Source organism: Corapipo altera, unplaced genomic scaffold (assembly GCF_003945725.1).
Source record: "Corapipo altera isolate COAL_440 unplaced genomic scaffold, ASM394572v1 308, whole genome shotgun sequence".
NCBI lineage: Eukaryota > Metazoa > Chordata > Aves > Passeriformes > Pipridae > Corapipo > Corapipo altera.
This window is the reverse complement of record NW_020884925.1, coordinates 677,163-697,395: the sequence shown is the minus strand read 5'-3', so window position 1 is coordinate 697,395 and position 20,233 is coordinate 677,163. Positions and strand designations below refer to the sequence as shown.

General features: G+C 48.4%; 1 protein-coding gene across 7 annotated transcripts in view; it reads left to right on the top strand.

Moving 5' to 3' along the window:
• Positions 1-20,233, top strand: part of MYO9A (myosin IXA) — a 168,803-nt gene that overhangs the window by 141,151 nt on the left and 7,419 nt on the right. For 4 of the 7 annotated variants that reach the window (XM_027657759.1, XM_027657762.1, XM_027657758.1 and 1 more), the window contains 16 exons: positions 571-681; positions 1,677-1,799; positions 2,590-2,739; positions 3,605-3,915; positions 4,833-6,458; positions 7,793-7,874; positions 8,363-8,575; positions 13,074-13,186; positions 13,605-13,762; positions 14,139-14,362; positions 14,639-14,755; positions 14,931-15,119; positions 16,049-16,096; positions 16,770-16,881; positions 17,702-17,763; positions 19,610-19,802. In XM_027657759.1, coding sequence (XP_027513560.1) covers positions 571-681; positions 1,677-1,799; positions 2,590-2,739; positions 3,605-3,915; positions 4,833-6,458; positions 7,793-7,874; positions 8,363-8,575; positions 13,074-13,186; positions 13,605-13,762; positions 14,139-14,362; positions 14,639-14,755; positions 14,931-15,119; positions 16,049-16,096; positions 16,770-16,881; positions 17,702-17,763; positions 19,610-19,802 — 3,832 coding nt within the window. The remainder of the gene's footprint in view (positions 1-570; positions 682-1,676; positions 1,800-2,589; positions 2,740-3,604; positions 3,916-4,832; positions 6,459-7,792; positions 7,875-8,362; positions 8,576-13,073; positions 13,187-13,604; positions 13,763-14,138; positions 14,363-14,638; positions 14,756-14,930; positions 15,120-16,048; positions 16,097-16,769; positions 16,882-17,701; positions 17,764-19,609; positions 19,803-20,233) is intronic. The other 3 variants (XM_027657760.1, XM_027657765.1, XM_027657764.1) reach the window with 3 other exon arrangements.

Genomic DNA, 20,233 nt, shown 5'->3' with positions numbered 1-20,233 from the left:
AACCTCAAATCCACTTGTGCTGGGTCTGAACCATAAAACTTCCTTAAAATAAAGTTACTATGGGTAAAAGCAGATCCTTTTAAAACAAGATTCATTGATCAAACTGACTCCACAAGGCATCATATTTCTCAAATTTGACTTTAGATATTTGTCTCATGGATTAGGGACCCTCAGTTTAAAATGCAGGTTACAGTAGGGATGGTTTGAGGATTAATCCTTCAGAGTTTTACTCAGGCATTTAAAACTGAAGCTTTATGCCTTGGAGATTATTTAGTTGCTCAAAATCTTACCCATTAGCTGTGCCCTTGAGGGGTTTTATTCAATTCAGGGGATCCAAAAAATTTTCTTTATGGCTTTATTTATCCAGTTAGTGTTTGAAAGTCTCAGAAGCAAACAGGATTCAATCCCAGTGGGATTAGTGCAGTTCCTGGGGACCTGCATTCCCTCCCTCCCAACGTGCGTGTCATGCAGATGTACTACATCTGCTGAACCTGTTTACCCCTCCACACACTTCAAAGCTTCAGGGAAAGGAAATATTTGCTCATCCTTGGCCTGGTTTTCCCCTTCCAGCTACCCCTGCGGTTCAACGACAGCCTGGTGCTCCGGCAGCTGCGGTACACGGGGATGCTGGAGACCGTCCGCATTCGCCAGTCAGGATACAGCTGCAAATACTCCTTCCAGGTTGAGTCAAAGGGCTTTTGGCTTTCACCATCTTTAGCATCATTAGCAGAGTTGCCTGAGTGTTTCAGGCTTGATTTTTATTGGAGTAATTAATTTATAGCCCAGCAGGGCAGTGGGTGTAACAGTCTGATGTCCACATGGGGCCGTTCTGGTCCCCACGAGCTGCTCCAGACCTCAGTGAGGGCTCTGATCTCTCCTGCATCCTGAGTTTTGAGCAAAACCAGTATATTTTGCAAAGTGGGGTCCCTTTTTGCAAAGGAGTATCTAATTTGCACGCGCTCTTCTGTATCTGGAGTCCCTGGGAGCAGCGTTTGCCCTGTTGTGTCGGTGTTGACTGCGTCCCATCGGGAGGGGGATCGGCATCCTCTGAACTGCTCAGGAGTTATCCAGCTCTTCCTGTTTTCTTCTTTTCCATGTGTTTGCCAGGTTTTGTGCACATGTCAGTCCTTTCATGCTTGGCTGGTGCCGATTTGTTTCCTGCTGGTGGCTGCTTTGGGGCGGGTGTCGTGTCCTGCACAGCAGCTGCTTGGGAAAGGAAAAATGCTCAGTTTTTTTTGCCAGGAGCAGGGATCCCAATCTTACTTGGAAGGAGCTCTCCTCTCATATCACCTCTGTTCTTTCAGTCATCACAGCAGTAACTGATGGAGCATCTCAGAGGTGCTTTGCAGATGCTGGTAACCCCCTTCCACAATGGCCCTTGCTGAGGATTCAAAGCATTTTTTCTCAGGATGACCCCATGGCTCCTTCAAAACCTCTCCTCCCACGCTGCAAACCAGTTGAACGTTACTGGGTCCCTGCTTTGATGTGTTTCCTGTCAAACGACAAATGATGGATGAAACTGGTGTTCTCCAGTCTATAAAATATTCTCTGTACTTGTGCTCATTCCAGAGATCCCATTTCATGTGGCCAGTGGAGCAAATCTGTTATTTATGGGAGAAAGGGATGCAGCAGGACCCATCTAACCAAATCTTGATGTTTCTTTTTTTTCTTCTCAGGATTTTGTGAACCATTTCCATGTTCTTCTGCCACAAGGAGTCAACCCATCTAAGCACAATATCCATGATTTCTTCCGGAAGATAAAACTCGATCCAGACAATTACCAAGTTGGAAGAACAATGGTAAATGTTCACCCTCAGCTCAGCCTTTAAGAGATGCAGATAGGACATTTGCCTGCATTTCTCTGTGATAAATTATCATCTTTACATATGGTTCTGTTACTGCAGATATTTTTCCTCTGTTTGCCAGAAGCCAATGGCCTAAATGAAACTTTGGATATTATTAACATAAAATAATAAGGAATAATATTGTTTGGTGTTACTGGTTGTAATGAGGCAACCTCAAAAAACTCTGTCTGTGTGTAGACACAGCTCGATTCAATAGTTGTCATCCTTTCTCTGTGGTGACCAGTGACAGGACCTGAGCGAATGTCCTGAAATTGTGTCAGGGCAGGTTTAGGTTGGATATGAGGAAAAGGTTCTTCCCCCAGAGGGTGGTCAGGTACTGACCAGGCTCCCCAGGGCAGTGGGGACAGCACCAAGGCTGCCAGAGCTCAAGGAGCATTTGGATGATCTTCTGGGGTACAGGGTGTGACTGCTGTGGATGGTTCTGTGCAGGGCTGAGGGTTGGACTGGATGATCCTTGTGGGTCCCTTCCAGCTCAGGGAAGGGATTCTGGGATTCTATGATTTTGCTCCCGTGATAGGAAAACAGAGACTCTGTGATTCAGAGCTTGGACAGTCACAGGCTGCCGATGAAACTGCAGAAACCTGTTAGAAGTGGCTTCACAAAAAATCAACTCCCAACTTTCCCTGGGGCGTCCAGGACACAGCAACCAGGAGGATTAAATCACTTGGCTTGTGGGCTGGGAAGCTTTCTGTGCTAGTGTGTTTTTTGGGTTTGTTTTGGCCAGGTTTTCATGAAGGAGCGGGAGCGGCAGCTTCTGCAGGACCTGCTGCACCAGGAGGTGCTGCGGCGGATCACGCTCCTGCAGCGCTGGTTCCGCAGCCTCATCTGCAGGAGGCAGTTCCTGAGCCTACGGAGCGCCACCATCACCATACAGGTGGGTCATGGTGCTGGGTTCCATGGCAAGTTAAAACCCCTGAATCCTACAGATGGAGCCGATAGGTAAAACCAGGTCCCCTCTCCGAGGAAGGAGCCTCCCATCAGGATTTGACTCCTAGTGCCTCAATAAGTTGGGAATGGGGGAGACAGAGCTGGAAGGTTTGCATGAAGGCAGGTTCCCACACAACCCTGAATCTGAGTCAGCAGTGCCCTGGCAGCCAGGAAGGCCAACTGTGTCCGGAGGGGTATCAGGCCCAGCATCAGTGGCCAAGTGAGAAAGGGGATTGTCCCACTCTGCTCTGACCTGGGGTGGCCTCACCTGGAATATTGTGGCAGTTTTGGGCACCCCAGTATAAGAAAGATATTGAGCTATTGGAGAGTGTCCAAAGGAGGGCAGTGAAGATGGCGAAGGGCCTTGAGGGGAAGCGATGTGAGGACACTGATGGCACTTGGTCTGTTCAGCCTGGAGAGGAGGAGACTGAGGGGAGACTTGCAGTTACAACTTCCTTGGGAGAGGAAGAGGAGGGGCAGACGCTGATCTCAGTGGTGACCAGTGACAGGACCCGAGGGAATGGCCTGAAGTTGTGTCAGGGCAGGGTTAGGTTGGATCTCAGGAAAAGGTTCTTCCCCCAGAGGGTGGTTGGGCACTGAACAGGCTCCCCAGGGCAGTGGGCACAGCACCAAGGCTGCCAGAGCTCAAGGAGTGTTTGGATGATCCTGTGGGGCACCTGGTGTGACTGTTGGGGATGGTCCTGTGCAGGGCCAAGAGTTGGATTTGATGATCCTTGTGGGTCCCTTCCAACTCAGTATATTCTGGGATTCCGTGAATACCCATTACAAGGAACCACCCACTGTCTTTGCAGAGATTTTGGCGGAGCTACCAGAGCCGAAAACAAGGTGAACCATCCCCCGACCCTCTGCTCCTCAACAAAGCTGCTGTCATACTCCAGACCCACTGGCGTGGCTTCGTGGAGCGGCGGCGGTTCTTGCAGATGCAGTTTGCAGCCCATCTCATCCAGAGCTGCTGGCGGGAGCACTGCCGGCGCCGGCACACCGCTGCCACCAGCATCCAGGCAGCCTGGCGAGGCCACTGTGCCCGGCGGGCGTACGCAACCAGCAGGACCAAAGCCGTCTGCTTGCAGGCAGCGTGCCGGGGATATTTGGCACGGCAGAGGTATTGCCTCGATTAGGCCGGAGCATGTTTTGTGGTGATGCTCACTGGGGAGAGAGGGAGTTGATGTGAATCAGGGCACTGCGGTGACTTGCAGAGCTGGTGTCCCCTCCTGGCACCTGTGACTCTCTCCCAACCTGCACCAGCCCTTCCCTCCATGCTTTCTAGCAAAGGAGTTTATTTAGCTGCACATCCTGCCCTTGGAATAAGCAGAACCTATTTCAGGTTGGAGCACGTAGGCAGTGCAAAGCCAAGGCCATAAATACTCATGAGGGTTTTTTTTTCCCCTTGGCAGCAGCACCGGTTTAAGTAGCCTATTTTTAACTCAGATTGCCTCACCGATCTGGTTGCTGCGCTGGCTCACAAGGACAAGAGATACTGGAGGGGACGGGGTTTCCAGCCATGCCTTGGCTCCCTGGCCACAGGACAGGTCATGATTCCCTCTCTGAAGGTGCTGTCTGCAAAATGTGAAGCACCTTGACCTAGCGTGGAAGATTTGGGAGCTGCAAAGAGCTCTTGGCACCGAGTGCAAGTACCTGCTGGTTGTTCCAGAGGCAGCCCAGGCAGGATGGCAAAGATGGAGAAGCCAAAGGGGTGCAATGGGTTAAACTTTTGTGGCTCTGACAACTTATGAAGGAGCTAGACCAGGGATGGAGGCTGGAGCTGCTGCTGTGGGCACGAGGGGAGCTTCCAGGTGCGTTGGGACAGTCCTTGGGTACAGAGATGGCAGAAGAGGAGAAGGGTGAAAACTGAGCATGCCTTCACGTTGTCTCACACCATATGTGCGAGGAGGGTTGTTAGAGGTGCCGATGGTGGTGAGGTGGTGATGGTGGTGGTGATGAGGTGCCAGTGGTGCAGTGCCTTGAAGGGTCGTGAGTGGGCACAGGGGTGCAATATCTTGTTTTTCTGCTTTCTTACAGGTTTAGAGCTTTGAAAGAGCAGCGCTTAAAAGAGCTGCAGCTGGAGAACGGCCTGTCAGGGAGAGAAGAGGATGGACTGGAGGCAGATGATGTGTTGGAAATTAAGGGCTCTGACCCATCCAAGTGGGAGGACAGCTCGTTTGAAGAGCGAGTGAGAGCTATAGAGCAACATAAATCACTGATGGAGAATAATCAGGTGAACCACATGGACCCACTGGATACTTCCCTGTACAAAAGGCACGAGAGAGCCAGTAGCCAGAGTGGGATGGACACTGAAGAGGAGGTCGTCGTGAGAGAGAGACCCAAGTCACTGGAGGATCTCAACCAGAAAAAAGTGGTTCGTGCAAAGAGAGAAAGCCGACGGATGCGCGAGCTGGAACAGGCAAAGTTTAGCTTGGAGCTGCTCAAGGTCCGCTCCACGGGCGGGCTGTCGCCCTCAGAAGAGCGACGCTGGTCCACTGAGCTTGTGTCTGAGGCACTTCATTCCCCTCAGGGAACCCCTGAGAGCGAGAGCTCTCAAGGGAGCTTTGAGCTGTTAAGCTGTGAAGATACCCCAAGTAATAAACTTGTTTCCTTAGTCTTAGACGAGCACGAAGTGCAGTCGTTTTCCATGGACTCCTTGCCCAGCAGTCCCCAGGCTCTCCTGCAGGAGAAGGCTTTCTGTGCAGCAGATGGGAACAGCAATTTGCCTGGCTGCAGACAGATGCCGTCAGACCTGGAGCTGCCTGATAACCTCCCCGTGAAAGAGCACGGGGCTGGTGACCCCCAGAATGTTCTAAAGGCGCACCCAAGAGAATCCCTCCTTTCCAGCAACCTCCCTACTTTCTATGTTCCGCCACAAGACAACATGAAGGTGAAGCTGATGGAGAATAACCTGAGGAATAAAGCAGTGGAAAGAGAGGAGAGGGCAGTTACGTTCTCTGAGGTCAGGAAGGACTCTGAGCCAGGCCAGGGCAAAGCCTTGGGAGAGAAGGAAGAGGAGAAGCCCTCTACCAAGAGAGAAGAACGTGGGACAGTGACAGCAACACAGGCCCTTTCTCCAGACTCTGTCATCAAGAGACTAGAAAAGCTGAATGTGGAGAAGGAGGAACGGCAGAAGCAGCTTCAGCTGCAAAATGAGAGGGAGATGATGGAGCAGATCCGTCAGCAGAAGGAAATTCTGGAGAGACAACGCAAGGCCTTTGAGCAGCAAGGGAAGGTGGAGGCTTTGCAGAGGACTGAGCAGAGCAGAATGAAGGACCCCTCCCTCAAACCAACCAAGAAACTGGACAACCGACCACAGTCAGTCCTCATCCTGCACCCCCAGAGCAGAGGGGAGCACGGCCCTGCCCCCAGCATGACTCCAACCTCTACAGTGGACATCAAAGGCCTCACTGTTGGGACCAGGGGGAGCTCTCCAGCCCACAGTGCCCCCAAAGACCGGCCTGTCAGCATGTTCATAGAGCGCAGAGAAGGCCTGGAACCCCGAAGCCATTCCAAACCAGCTCTGGACCCCAAGGACCACCCAGGCAGCCACTTCTCAAGGACAGAGCGCCTCCGGCAACCTCGGCTACCCAACCAGGCCACTGAGGAGACAAAGTCAAGCCCCATGTTCTTCACACCAAAAGACAATCCCTTCGGCCTCCAGTGAGTAAAAAGAGAGTGGGCTTTCTCCTGGGCTTTCCCAATAGGCTTTTTCTTCTGTCAGGGACTTTTTTTCTACAAATGGTCCAGAACTTTGTTTCTGGAGATTGTACAAAACTCGTAGTGAAACAAAGACAGGTTTGAGTTTAGCTCAGTTGATTAGAGTACAGTGCTAATAATGCCAAGATTGGGGGTTGATCCCTGTAGGGGCCACTGACTTAAGAGTTGGACTCGATGATCCTTGTGGGTCCTTTCCAACTCAGGATATTTGGTGATTCTTGATCTTCTAGCAACAGGCAGGGAAAGGTTAGAGGAAAGGGGAAAAGAGCTGAAAATACAATTTCTCAGTCTCTTATGGCATTATGTAAGCCAGGGAAGATAATTATGGACATCAGCAGGAGAAGGGAGTCAATAAAGAGGCCCAATACTCTTCCCTTTGCCCTGGATGAAGGGTGAGAGGCGTTCATTTCTCAAGGTAAAAAATGATGAAAAAATTCTTAGGATTTTTGAGTGGTCAGAGTAGAAATAACTCAATGAGGCAAAAAATTTCGGGGTTTTCCTCATTTCCCATATAATTAACACATCCAGCAAAGCCATTTGAACCATCTGACCATTGCAGATTAAAATCCAGCAACTCTCTGGAGAGAGTTTGGGATGCAAACACGCTTTTGGGAATGTGTGGCTCACACATGTAGTTAATTACATGTGTAATGGGCTTAACAGTCGCTCAGCTCCATCGTGTTGCTTAACAGTGAGCTGCTCCAGCATGGGAACTGGAGGCTGGAGCAACATTTGGTCCCACTCTGTTGTGTTGCTTAAGGTGCCTTGCCTAATTTTGGGGTGGTTTTGGCCATTTAGCTCAAAAAAAATAAAGCTTCCCCTCCCCCCCAAATCCTGCTGCACCCTTTCCAAGGCCAAAACTCCCAGTTAATAACTGGTGGGAACTCAAGGTACCTCCAAGCGTAGTGGTCTTACAGTTTCTGTGCTGATGCTCTGGCAGAAGATTCCTGTTTAAAATTTCTTTTCTGGGTTCATGCACAGAACAAGCAACAGGAAAAAAAATTCCTGCGTTTTACTTTTTATTCTGCGACAGAACCATCACATTTGAGAATCCCAAAGTGCAAAGGTGTCACCCATAACCACCTTGATGGATAAAGGTGACAGACAGAAAGTTGTATCTTCTCGTACTTTGGTATTAACTCAAATCCTGAAGAATTCCAAGCAATTCCAAAACCCCATGACCTCAGACTTGCAATTTGGTCTTGACTGCTTGGGCTGGGCACTTGTGGAAAGGCTTTTGGGAGGAGATGGAACATCCCTGTTCTGTTGTGTCTCAGCAGAGAAGCAAACCATCAATGCCTTTCCAAGGGGGAGCTAGCACGGAAACCGTTCAAAATGCCGGGGTCTGGCAGAGGAGAGGTGAGTTGGGACTTGTTTATTTTCTATTTTCATTGAAAAGGGGAAAAAATAACTTATTCTGCCAGTGTTCCCTCAAAAGCTTCAAAGAAGTGAACTCTGAAGCACAGGGCGTAGGCAGGGAAGGGGGATATGATGGCACGGCAGCTTTCTCACCTTGTCTTAAAAATAAAAAACCCTGGAGGATTAATTTGTAGCAGCTCTGGATGAAAGGATCCCGTGGTGCTGATGGCAAACACTGTCCAACGCCGTCTTGTCTTGGTTTGGTTTAACATCCATTTGAGTAACACCCATGATTGTCCATTTCCACTGTCCTGTCCTGGTTTTTGTTTTTCCTGGTCCTTCGCTTTTCTCCCCCGGACGTAATATCACATCCCCTCCGCAGGGCGCGGTGCCACTCAGAGATGTCTTAGGGCGACGTGGGTAGAATCTCCTTTTTGTTTTAAAACCCTTCTTCTCGTTTTGTTTTGTTTTATCCTCTGGTCAAGCAGGTTCCCAGACCGAGCCATAAAAAGAAAGCCCGCATGGCGCGGACGCGCTCCGATTTCTTGACTAGAGGTACTTTTGCTGATGGGGAGGGGGACATGGAGGAAGATGATTACGATGGCAGTTTTGAGTTCCTTCTCTCCTCTGAGCAACCTCCTGACCCCGAGGCGGTGCCTGCGGCCCGGCTGGGGCAGGCCTGGTACAGTGACTCCGAAATGGTAATTTCTCCAATGTGGTGGGGGAGATGAAACCCAGGGAGCAAGTGGAGCTGCGGGAGCCTCTCTTTGCTAACCTTAGCTGCACTGATCCCTCCACTGCTTCTTTTCCCACTCCCAAGGATGCCGTAGATGGGTAAACACAGCAGAAACAGAGGCAAAATCATGGAATCAAAGGATAGCATGGGTTGGAAGGGACTTTAAAGCCCATGTCATTCCAACCCCCTGCTGTGGGCAAAGACACCTTCCACTAGACCAGGGTGCTGTGCTTAGAGCTCTATCCAGCTCTATTACTTGGCCCTGGGGATGTTTTCTGGCTTGATTCGATATCCATCACATTTTCCATAGGTTTTCTGGAGCATTACAACTTGTATTGCACAGCTACCTGTTTCTGGGGGCTTTAACCTCGATAGCAAAGTTCCCCTTGGAACCTTTTGATTTAAAAATGGTCTACACTCATCTATAGAACAAATGAAAGTAAATATTGCCAAAAAAGCAGCAGACAACAAAGACAATTACATAAATTCTGAACCCCCTTTTACTTTGGATTTTTTATCCAATGATTATTCAGTCCTCAGTTATTGGAGCGATGCTGACACACAGTGTCTTAGAGAAAGCAAAACCAAGGAGTGTGGGCAATAAAAATAGAGTGAGGATGAAACGGGGTTTAAAACAAAACCAAACAACCTGAGTGTTTTTTTCAGGCACAGTGACTGTTGTCCCTTGGCAGGTCCTACATGAGCCTGTGCTGTGGAGCATTTGCATCTCAGGCTTAATCCCCAACCCGCATAAGCTGCTTTTGGAAAATCACAAACCGAGAGGTTCAGGAGTAGAAGAGGCCAACAGCCTGCAACCCACTCAGGGTTTTGTTTTCCTGAAGTGCTGGAGATGTTCCCGTAGAAGTGTGGATAAACACCAGGAATAATCTCCTGCTGTGAGAGCTCGGGGGGAGTGTTGGGTAGAGCTGCCTTGTTCCTCTGCTGCAGCTGCTCCGGCAAACATCCCATGCAATCCTAAAATCTGCTTTTCCAAGAAAGGCAGGTGGCCAAGGATGGCTTTTCATGACTTTTCTTTCAGGAGTTTTTATTATAAAGGTTAAGTTTTCCCAGGATAATTTCCTTGCTGGAGGAGGGCAGAGATTTGCAAATTCTGTGGATTTTTTTATATATTTCCAGGAGTTTTGAGACAGGAGTACTCAAAACATGACTGAAAAGTGCAGGTCTATGAACTGAGATTGCTTGGCTGCATCTTTGTACATCTTCCTGCTTGTGTATTGGGAAAGGGAGGATTTTATGTAGTAAAATATATTTTTTTACATAGAATCACAGAATCATTTAGGTTGGAAAAGACCTCTGAGATCATTGAGTCTAAATATTAACCCAGCACCAAACCACGTCCCCAGGTGCCATAGCCCAGCAAGGGGTGGTGCTGTCCCCAGAGTACTGTGCTGTGCTCCTGGAGCTACCCACATACAAAGGGGAATTTTAGCTGTAGGAGTCATTCCTACTGGGATGCAGAAGGTGCTGTGCTGGCGCTTGGCAAGCTCCATCCTTGGGAGCATCCTGGCTCGTGTGCACTCTTCGGAAGTGCTCCTTGGGACTCTGCTCACCTGGTTTAACAGCTCTCACCGCATGCGAGTAGTAGTAGGTGCCAACTCTCTCTTGTCTCTCCTGTGTCCCTCTTCTCCACTGCTCTCCACCTCTGGCTCTAACTGGTGGGCAGCACTTTCCCCCGTCGTGTGGTTCAGTTCTGCTTTGTAGCCAACACTGCCTGTGCAGTCGTGTGCTCCACGCTCCCCTCCGTCTGTGTGTCCTGACAACGTGTCCAGTGTTTCCATCTGTCTTCTGTATTGCAGGTTTGGGACCAGCCCTTGGCCTTGTGGCTTTTCTGGGTCAGGATCATCACAAGTAGCAAAATTTAGGGACTGTTTATCTGTATTTATCAGCAGAGCCCAGTGAGGTGTTGCAGGTGGTGGGGCAGCCTGTGATAACAGCAACGCTGGGGCACGTTGGGTTGGGTGCAAACTCAAGGAGGTCGATGTCTGTGCAGACACATCCGTTGTGTCTTGTGATGGTCACATGAAGACAACTCATGCGGGCCCATTCCTGTGGGAATCAATAGCTCCTTCAGACAGCTCCTGCCCTCAGCTACAACTTTCCAAAAAAGCCTCTTTAATATCCTGCTCAGTGGCCAAGAGCTGCTGGAGGATGAAAGAGAGATCACGTGCGACCTCGTGAAGCTGAGCATGTGATGGCTCACCAGCTGCACTGGCCTGAACTGCCTGTTTTGCCCATTTTTTTTCTTGGCCATCAAGTCACTGATTGTGTGTCCCAGGTGATGAGTAGAGTTCCACTGGAAACCAATGCTCCTGACCCACGTCTGGGGTATCCCACAGCAGCAAACACCAAGAGCATCTGCAGCCAGAGCTGAAAGCCAAGGTGCACCAGTACATGAGGTGGCTGCTGCAGGTCCAGTGGATTCCAAGGTGCCTTTAAGGCTGAGGGGCTTCCCGATGACCAAAATTCAGAGGTTGCTCAAGTTTTTTGGCTGGTGAATAGCTGATGATTAACCTGCCTTGTGGTGAGACACGTCTGAGTGGAAGGAGCAGCTCCTGGCTGTGGTCAGCACGTATTTACACCCCTTGTGTTTGGCACCTAAACCTGGAGAGTTTTCCTGCAGCAGATAGATAGAAAGCCTTGGCCAGAGGAACCACACCAGAAATACCCTCTGAAAACATCCTCCTTTGGCAGAAGCTCTCAGAGAGAGGGGCCTGGATAACAAACCGCTCGCTTTGCTCCACCCTCCACACTGAAGCCATGAATTGACAAACATCAGTCCAAGTATCTGTCACCACTTGATCCCAAGCATGGCTGAAGAGCCAGCAAGGAAAGAAGATCTCTTGTCCTAAGCCATCCAGAGGGATCATTGAGCTTCAGGAAGCTCTTCTGTGCCTGCTGGGATGAGTCACTTGGCCACAGTTACCTCAGAGATGGGCAAAACACAGGTTGCTCTTTCAGAGGGAAAGTATTTGGTCCCCTCTTCGTCCAGGAGACAACTCCAGACCCCCAGTTATTGCCACTTGCCCTCCTGATGCTTTGTGGTGTTCCCCAGCTGGGGATTTTCTTGTACAGAGGCTCATCTTGACATCTGAGAAGGTTTCCCGTCCAAGCAAGGACCCTTGGCAAAGTCCCTCAACCAGAAGGATCTCACACCAAAAATGCACTTTAGTCCTGGTTTTCTAAAGCTAGAAATTCAAAAGGTTGAAATTACTCAAGAGCAAAACTGTATTGTGGGGGTAAATATTTTAATAGATAATTTTTAAAACAAGTAGTAAGTTTGGGCTGGATGGAGATCACTTTTATGGGGGTTGAGTTGGTGTTTTTCCCAGTGTCTATCCCCAATTTATGTGTGATCATCACCTAAATGTAGGACTGACAGGAACAAAAATGCCTTTATTGGTTTAGGCAGTTTCTGACTTCCCAGTGATTATTTTGCCTTATGTGCTGCCATCTCCTGGCTCGCAGAAAGGTTAGTCCAATGGGGGAAAATAATACATTTAAGAGGAGTAAATATGGTAAATGCGACTCCCCTGCAGCCCATTTTTTATAAAATTCTATTAAAAATATTTTTAATAGAAGAAAAATGCTTTAAAGCACAGTGAGTTCAGCTGAAACATTGAGGTGATGGGAAAACTACAGGAGATTTTTGACCATCATCTCCCAAATCCATCCATACAACCTGATTTCCTCCTTCCCTCATGCTGCAAGTCTCTCCTCCAGGAGTCCAGCTCTGAAATCACAGCTGCAATTGAAAAATAAAACAAAAATTGATGTATTTTTTTAAATATGGTGAGACTTTTTCGGGGCTACTTCATGAGATCCTGTTAGGTTGAATTATTGCAAATTCATTCCACCCTTAAAAAAATGATCCCAGGGCATTTTAAATGGTGACAAAAGTGAAGATATTTTCTATTAGATATTAAAAAATTCATAATTTAAAGGGTTAATTTTGACGTGTCCTTGGCAAAAAGACTTTGGTCTTCTTTTTCTGTAAAGTACTGGGACAAATCCAGCTGCTGAGACAAATGCAGCTGGTTGAAGGTTCCTTTGGGGCTGGGAACACCACAAATCACTTCATCATGGCTTAATATGACCCTTCTGGAATGGAGAGCTGGGATGTTCGAATCAAGATGGTGGAGCAGTTGTGCAGGCTGGGCAATAACGACCCATGGCTTGGTGCAAACTGATTTTCATCACTGATTGCTCACAGAGAAGGAAGGTTGGACGTCGATGTAGAGTTGGAGCAAGGGAAACACCTGGTTTTTTTAGGACTCATCAAACTATTTCTTTAGTGGCAGCTGGCTCACCAGGACTGTAGGTTTTTACCTGTGGGCAAATAGAAATAAAGATGTAATAGGTGAAATATTTAGTTTTTGCTAGGGAAAGAAGTCATCCCAAAAACTGTCTTGTTTTTAAAGGCTTCATGCTTGGAATCGTTACAGACGGTGCAGCGATTCGCCTCTGGGGAAGGCCAGACCAAACTGCACAAAACCATGTCCCAGGGGGAGATCGGGAAGCTGGCGGCCGCCCAGAAGAGCCTAATTCCAGATGGGAGGTAGGAAACGTGGCTGGAGATGGCAGACAAGTCCATCCCGTGTCCTTCCTGCTTGCCATGACCTTGTCAAACCATCCAGGCTCCTCTGGAGCTCTACCTGCCAAAGCCAGCTCGAGTTAGTCATCCCACCTTTTCCCCCAGGACCATGGATGTGCCCAATTAAAAGAAGTGTCAGGCTCACATCACAATTAAGTTTCAGTGACATGGGCCAGATGTCCCATCCCAAACCACCCAGTTGCACACATGACACTGAAGTTTCTTGTCTTTGCTAAGGACAAGTAGCCAGCTTTTCCTGGTAGAAGTTGTATGGATTTAACTCCTCCTCAAACACCAGGAAGGTCCAGGAGATTGGGGTTGTTTTGGGTAGAAGGACATTTTCCTAGTTAAGGCAGTTCCTCTTTCCACGACTTATTTGCAGGCCCCAGCGAGCGAAGATGAGGTTCTGGGTGAAGGGAAAGCAGGGGGAAAAGAAGACCCCCCGGGAGAAGCTCGCTACCCAGTCAGAGCTGCTGGAGCTGTATGCAGAGCAGGAAGCCCCTGGCAGGGAGATGTTTCCTGGCTTGCAGCTTGGAGAAGGTAAGTGGGGGCAGAACATGGTACCAGTGTTGGAAGGAGCAGGGAAACTGGGTTGGGAAATTGGGAAATGGCCATGCTGGTTCATGTCTCAATTCAGGGATTGCAAGTAGGTTAGAGGGTGGGATCCATAACGGATCTCGAGGAATTCCATGTCACTAATCCTCCTCCCCACCATCTGGACATGGACAGATGTTTCTTCTCTGGAGGGAGGAAATAACCAAAGGAGAAGTGACATTTAATCTTCCTGTGAGTACCACCCAGGGCTGTTCTCCTCCGCAGGTTTATTGCGATGCCCATCTCCCTGGTTTAGTGGCACAATTATTTTTCATCTGCTCCTCAATCTCTTTCTTTCCCTGTTTTCATTTATCACCTGTAGAGTTGGGTCCGCACCACCTGACCCCCCCGCGGAGTCCGGAGCTGTCCGGGATCTACCGGCGGGAATTTAAGGAGAACAAGGAACCCTCTCCCAAAGTAAAACGCAAGCGCAGCGTCAAGATCAGCAACGTGGCCCTGGAACCTGTGCAGTGGCAGAACGACTCCCTGCAGATCATAACCAGCGCCGGCGACCTGAAGAGCATGGATGAGTTCCTCCTGAAAAAGGTAACTCCTGTCCACACCAGCACAGAGCTCCAAGAGCAAACAGAGGCAAGAAAGTCCATATTATCCAGGGGGCAGCTGTAACAGTGCTAATAATTCATCTAAGGGTGCTTGGGAGAAGTTTCTGGTTTGCATGCAGGAGAAACCACCTTGTAGTCGTGATTAGCATTGTCTGCCCATGGTGGAGCAGCTGCTTGTTGGTGCTGCTTCACCTCACACGGAGCTCTGCTGCAGCAAAAGGGATGTGGGTGCACAAACTTGCACCCTTTGTTTTCCCAGATGAATGAACTGGACAACGAGGACAGCAAGAAGGACACACTGGTGGATGTTGTGTTCAAGAAAGCACTGAAGGAATTCCGACAGAACATCTTCAGCTTTTACTCCTCAGCACTGGCAGTAAGTGACTGGATGGCGAGTGAGAACTTCCAGGAAAAACAGGGTGCTCTTGGTCTTCCTGGTGGTACAGATTGTTTCCAAGCCTTCCATTCCTGGTCTGCTTATCCTAAAGGCTGCATAAAAATCTGGACTGTATAAAAATAACTTTTTTTTTTTGCTTCTGTTTCCTTAAAAGATGGATGATGGGAAAAGCATCCGCTACAAGGACCTCTACGCCTTATTTGAGCAGATTCTGGAGAAGACCATGAGGCTTGAGCAGAGGGACTGGAGTGAGTCTCCAGTTAAAGTCTGGGTCAATACCTTCAAAGTCTTCCTGGATGAATATATGATGGAGTACAAACCCCTGGATTACACCGTGGGGAAGGTACTCAGCACTTTTCTTAGGTCCCTTGAAGATTTGGGAACTGTTTCCATGGGGTTGTGCTCTCTGTAGGCACGTGGGAACCCCTGTTTTCTTCTCTGCCTTAAGCTGAGCTGGACAGTGTAAGCCAGCATTGAGTGATTCATTGGTTATGTGTCACTGGGCTCAGCAAAGCCCAGTTCACATCTGGGCTGAGCTGGGCCTTGGCAGTGCCAACGTGTAGATGTTGTCTCCAGGGCAAAGTTCCAACCAGCAGTGGATGGTTGGAAAGGCAGATCCTGGTACTTCTTTAATTTGGGGGGTTTAGTTCAACCTTTGAGGGACAGTGAAAGAGATAAAGCTTCCCTGGTCTCCTGACCACTTCCCAAGTGATCACACATGTCACCATGGGTTGGGTTGCAGGAGAAGGGGACGTGGGCAATGGCTGAGCTCAAGTTTAGGTGCAGTTTTCAGAGCAGTCAGAGCTTGCAGTATTTCACAGACTTGATCTCCTCCCTTTCTGCTCTGTATCGTCTGTAAGGACACCCACAGGATCTCAGGCCGGGCCTGGGAGATGGTGTTTGTTGTACAAATATCCCATCTTCTGGCCCTTCTGCTCTGAGTCCTCTCCAGGCTCCTCCCAGGCAGGTTTTCTTCAAAGCAGTCTGGGCATCGTGTTCTCCTTGGGTCTCTTACAGGAGAGCTTTAAGTCACTGCTGCGGGATACAGAGCTGGAGCAGCAGCTACGCTCGGCTCTGAGCTGAAGATGGGGACAGTTGTCCAGGAAAATTCCAAAACTGGGGTGATCCACACGAGACTTTTCTATAGTGACTCTCCTGGGGCTGCAGGTGCACTGGAGGGTGGGGCTCCAAGCACTGCTGGATATGAGCCCTCTGTCCTCTTTCCCTGGGGGAATTGCCCCTAAATCCACTTAAATCTCTTTCTTGCACCAGGTGCCAAAAACGGAACGGAAAAAGAGAAGGAAAAAGGAAGTGGATGTGGTGAGTTGACCCCTCTGTGCCTGTGCATTAAAAAGTGAATGTCCTTAGGGCCAGAATGACAAGACCTTCTCTTTGCATGTCCAGTGGTGAGATCTGAACATCAGCCATGAAAGGATGTACTGGAAAGATGAATGAGGTGCATTTGGTTTGCTTGATCAAGGATGGATGTGGGCTGTTTCTCTGAAAACACATCCCACATCAGCCAAGACATAAATGTCATGTCAAGGGTTATTACGGAAGAGCTGAGAGCGAAACAAAGTGTTGTTCTGGGTTTCTGCATAAATTTATAGTATGTTTTGCATCTCTAATATCGTGAATGGAGGACATTGCAGCTCCTGTTCTCCTAAAGGATATAACAGTGCTGGGAAGGATGCAGGGGCAGAGCCAAAAAAAATGGGCCATGGATTCATAGAAGACCCTTATAACATGGAGAAGTTGACCAGCCACCCTCAGTCAAACACTTTCTAACCTGCTTCCATGAGGGTTCGGTTCCCACACAGGCTGGATGTTGGCTTGGGTTGTCTGTGGGATATTGGGCTGAAAAGGAATCAAAAATAGCAAATAAAAGCAAATACCAGCTCAAAGTTGGAGAGCTGACTGTGTCCATCTCCCCATTTTGCAGCAGACTGAGCATCCATCTCCTTTTCTCACCACCCAACCTTTGTCCTCGCAGGTGGAAGAGCACAATGGTCACATTTTCAAGGCGACCCAGTACAGCATCCCCACATACTGTGAATATTGTTCCTCCTTGATCTGGATCATGGACAGGGCTTCTGTTTGTAAATGTAAGCACCCCCTCTTTGGTTCTTCTCATGTGCTTGTTTCACAGGGATGAGTTTTGGGATTTGCAACCCCACTCTCAATTAATTTGGGGTTTTTTCCCATCTGAAGTGCATTTGGGACAGTTCTTAAGGGTTTCTGAAGTCGACTAATGAGTCTGTCCCAGCAATCCTTCGTGGCATGGTTGATTTTGTGCTTTGTGTTACACATCTTACCCCATCAGGTCATGTGGTCACCCCATAAGGTCAAACCTTATATGTGTGTCACAGTCAGAAGGACGGGAGAGTCGGGTATGGAAATGGGTCCTCAGGATGCCTGCGGGGATCCTGACCATGGCAAACCCATTTGGCTTCTCCTGTTTGACCTCTGGGCACATGAATTTTTGGGGAGAGCAGGAAAATGGAGGAGAGACAACAGGAAAGGTTGATCCATTGCTTTGGTTTTTCTAACCTTCCTGTGACTGGGTTGGCAGCATCAACCTTAGGGTGGTTCAGGCCCAGTGCAGGAAGAACACAGATCAGGTACAATTTCCAACCTCTTTGGGGGCATCCATGTCTAATACTCAGAGTGACTCATGAATTATCTTCCAAGTGGATCTGTCAGGGAGGGGTTTAACGTTTCAGGAACTTAAATATGGAGCCTTTCATTTTAAAGCTTCATTATTTTAGTTTGAGTGATCTAACATAGACTTGGCCCCTGGAAACTGCAAATTCAATGTGCTTTTGACCTGCTAGTCCTGAGAGGAGCTACTTCATCCGTGTGAATTCATATTTTTCAAGTGATGCGACTTTTGGGATGATTAAATACCCCTTTTCTCACTTGCAGTGTGTAAATATGCTTGTCACAAGAAGTGCTGTCTTAAAACCACGACCAAGTGCTCCAAAAAGGTAAAAGTCTCTTTTCTTTCACTAAATACCTTCCAGATGGTGATCCCTTGTTTGTATAAAAATCGTTGGAGGCACAGAACTTGGATCTAATGGTGGCAATAACCCTCCTTTGAGCAGGAGCTCAGACCAGAGATCCCCGGAGGTCTCTCCAAGCAGTGTTTGGATGTATTTTGGGAATTACGCAGTGATGAGTCACTGTAGATCTGCCCAGTCATCCAGGAGATGTTGCAGTGTCGTTCCCTGCCTTGGAACCACACCGAATAATAGGAATTTGCCTCATTTTGTAGCTTTTAAGGATTTGGAAATGGAGGGTTATTCTTGGAAACACGGGTTGTCCTTCACCCCGCTGGTCCCTGCTCAGGTCATGGCACGGTCCCCAAACTGGCCTGAGCCAGGAAGGGGAGCGGAGGATGTTCAGTCACTCCCTGTCCCCCTTAGAGGGAATTAAATATTGTTTCCCAGATTCAAGGATATGGAGAACAGGGAATGAACGCAGCAGGTTGTCCTGGCTAATGATGAATCATCAAGATTTGGTGGGTTTTCTTTTCAGTCACTTATTTTCTGCCAAAAAGGAGGACAATAGAGGCAGGAGAATAATGTGTACAAGGCTTTGTCAGCTCCCTGGGAGACTTTTTGGGGGAAAACAACCTCCATAATACACAGCCCCCAGAAAGCTGCAGGAGTACATTTTTCCCAAGAAATAATCTGAATATATACATTGAAGATATATATATATATATGAATATGTTTGTATTTTTAATACATAGAGTATTTTTGCCACACTGTTTCCCTTTCTGGAGTATTTTTGCAAGAGCTGGGAACACCTCTGATGAGTTTCTGCTCTAAAATCTGGGAATTTCAATGAGAATTTTTTTCAGAGGAGCCCAGAGATTCTTGGAACCTTCTCATTTCTTGGGGTTTCTCTGCACAAGGAAGTTTTTGTGCTGCACCCGCGGAAGAGAGTTCACCATGTCTCCAACTTGGGCAGCTGGAAGTTCTTCTCTAGGAAGGTTCCAGCTTCTCTGTGCTTGGTGGATTATGTTTTTAGGGTTGTTTTCAGCAATGGGGAGCCCCAAACCATCAATTATAAGAAAGAATGAAACAGTATGGGGACCTTCCACACATCTTATCATGAGGTTGACAGGACGGATGAAAGGATGGCATCGAGTGGGAAAAATAAAAATGCAGGAGGGATTGTCAGGGGAGCTGAGACCTGGGTCATGGGCACCACCATTTTGCCAATGACTGGCTTGCACCTCACCTTCCCTTTGCTGGGGCTGAGAATTTGTGTCAATGTTGTATTGGGTCTTCTGACTTTTCCCACCCAGAATCTCCCATGCAGGAGGACTTTATTCACATTTGAATTTGCCAGGTATCAACTCTCTGGTGAGTGTTTCCTGACAGATGGAGATGGGTTCTTTTGGCTCCTATTTTGGCATCTTGTTTGTTCACAGATATTTTATAATTGTCAATGCTGTGAGTTGATTTGAGAAGCCAAGATTCAGATTTACCTGTTCTGCTTCGTGCATCATCTTTCAGGGGTGAAATCATCCCTGGAGATGGTGCCAGAGGGGCAGGAGGTGGAGGAGGACCATATCCAGCTGTGTTGGCTCTACCAGCCTGCGGATATAACCACAGTGGGCTGGTTAAAGAAAGAAAACACAAACTTTTTTGACTTCAGGTGCATGTCCAGAGACCAGTTTAGCGCTGCAAGACCTGTGTCCTGTCCTGTCCTCCAGCACACAGGTTGCCTGGATCAGCTGAAGGAGTCTGGACAGCAGCTTGGATCCAAGCACTGCACCAATCCTAGAAGGATTTAACCCCTTTTTGTCCTTTCCCTGTGCAGTACGACCCCGAGCTCTCTCCCCGGCAGTTCGGGGTGGAGCTCTCCCGCCTGACCAGCGAGGAGCGGGCGGTGCCGCTGCTGGTGGAGAAGCTCATCAACTACATCGAGATGCACGGGCTGTACACAGAGGGCATCTACAGGAAGTCAGGCTCCACCAACAAGATCAAGGAGCTGCGGCAAGGCCTCGATACAGGTAAAAGGAGGGGGAAGAACCTCCTGGGGAGGAAAGTCTCTGCAGCAGCAAGGTTGGATGGAAGGAAGGACTGCAGGCTATGCAAGGGATGCTTTCACGTCACCAACCAAAACTCAAGTCACCAACTCGTGCTTTTTTGGGTGCAATCTATGAAAAAAGTCATTCTAGTTGAGGGAAAATTCTGCCTTACTTACACCATAGCTATCAATGCCAGCTAGGAAAGAAATCCTGGTCCCACCTGACATAATTCGTCCTGGAAAATACATTTCTTTCCAATTTCACCACATGGAGCTTAAATGCAATGCTGGATTTCTTGCTGTTAAACACAGTGTAGTTTCAGGGTGGTATGTGTGCATTTTCTATCATGGAGTAGCTTATCATGGAATGATTTGACTAGGAAGGCCACCTTGTCCAACCTCTTGGTTTCACTA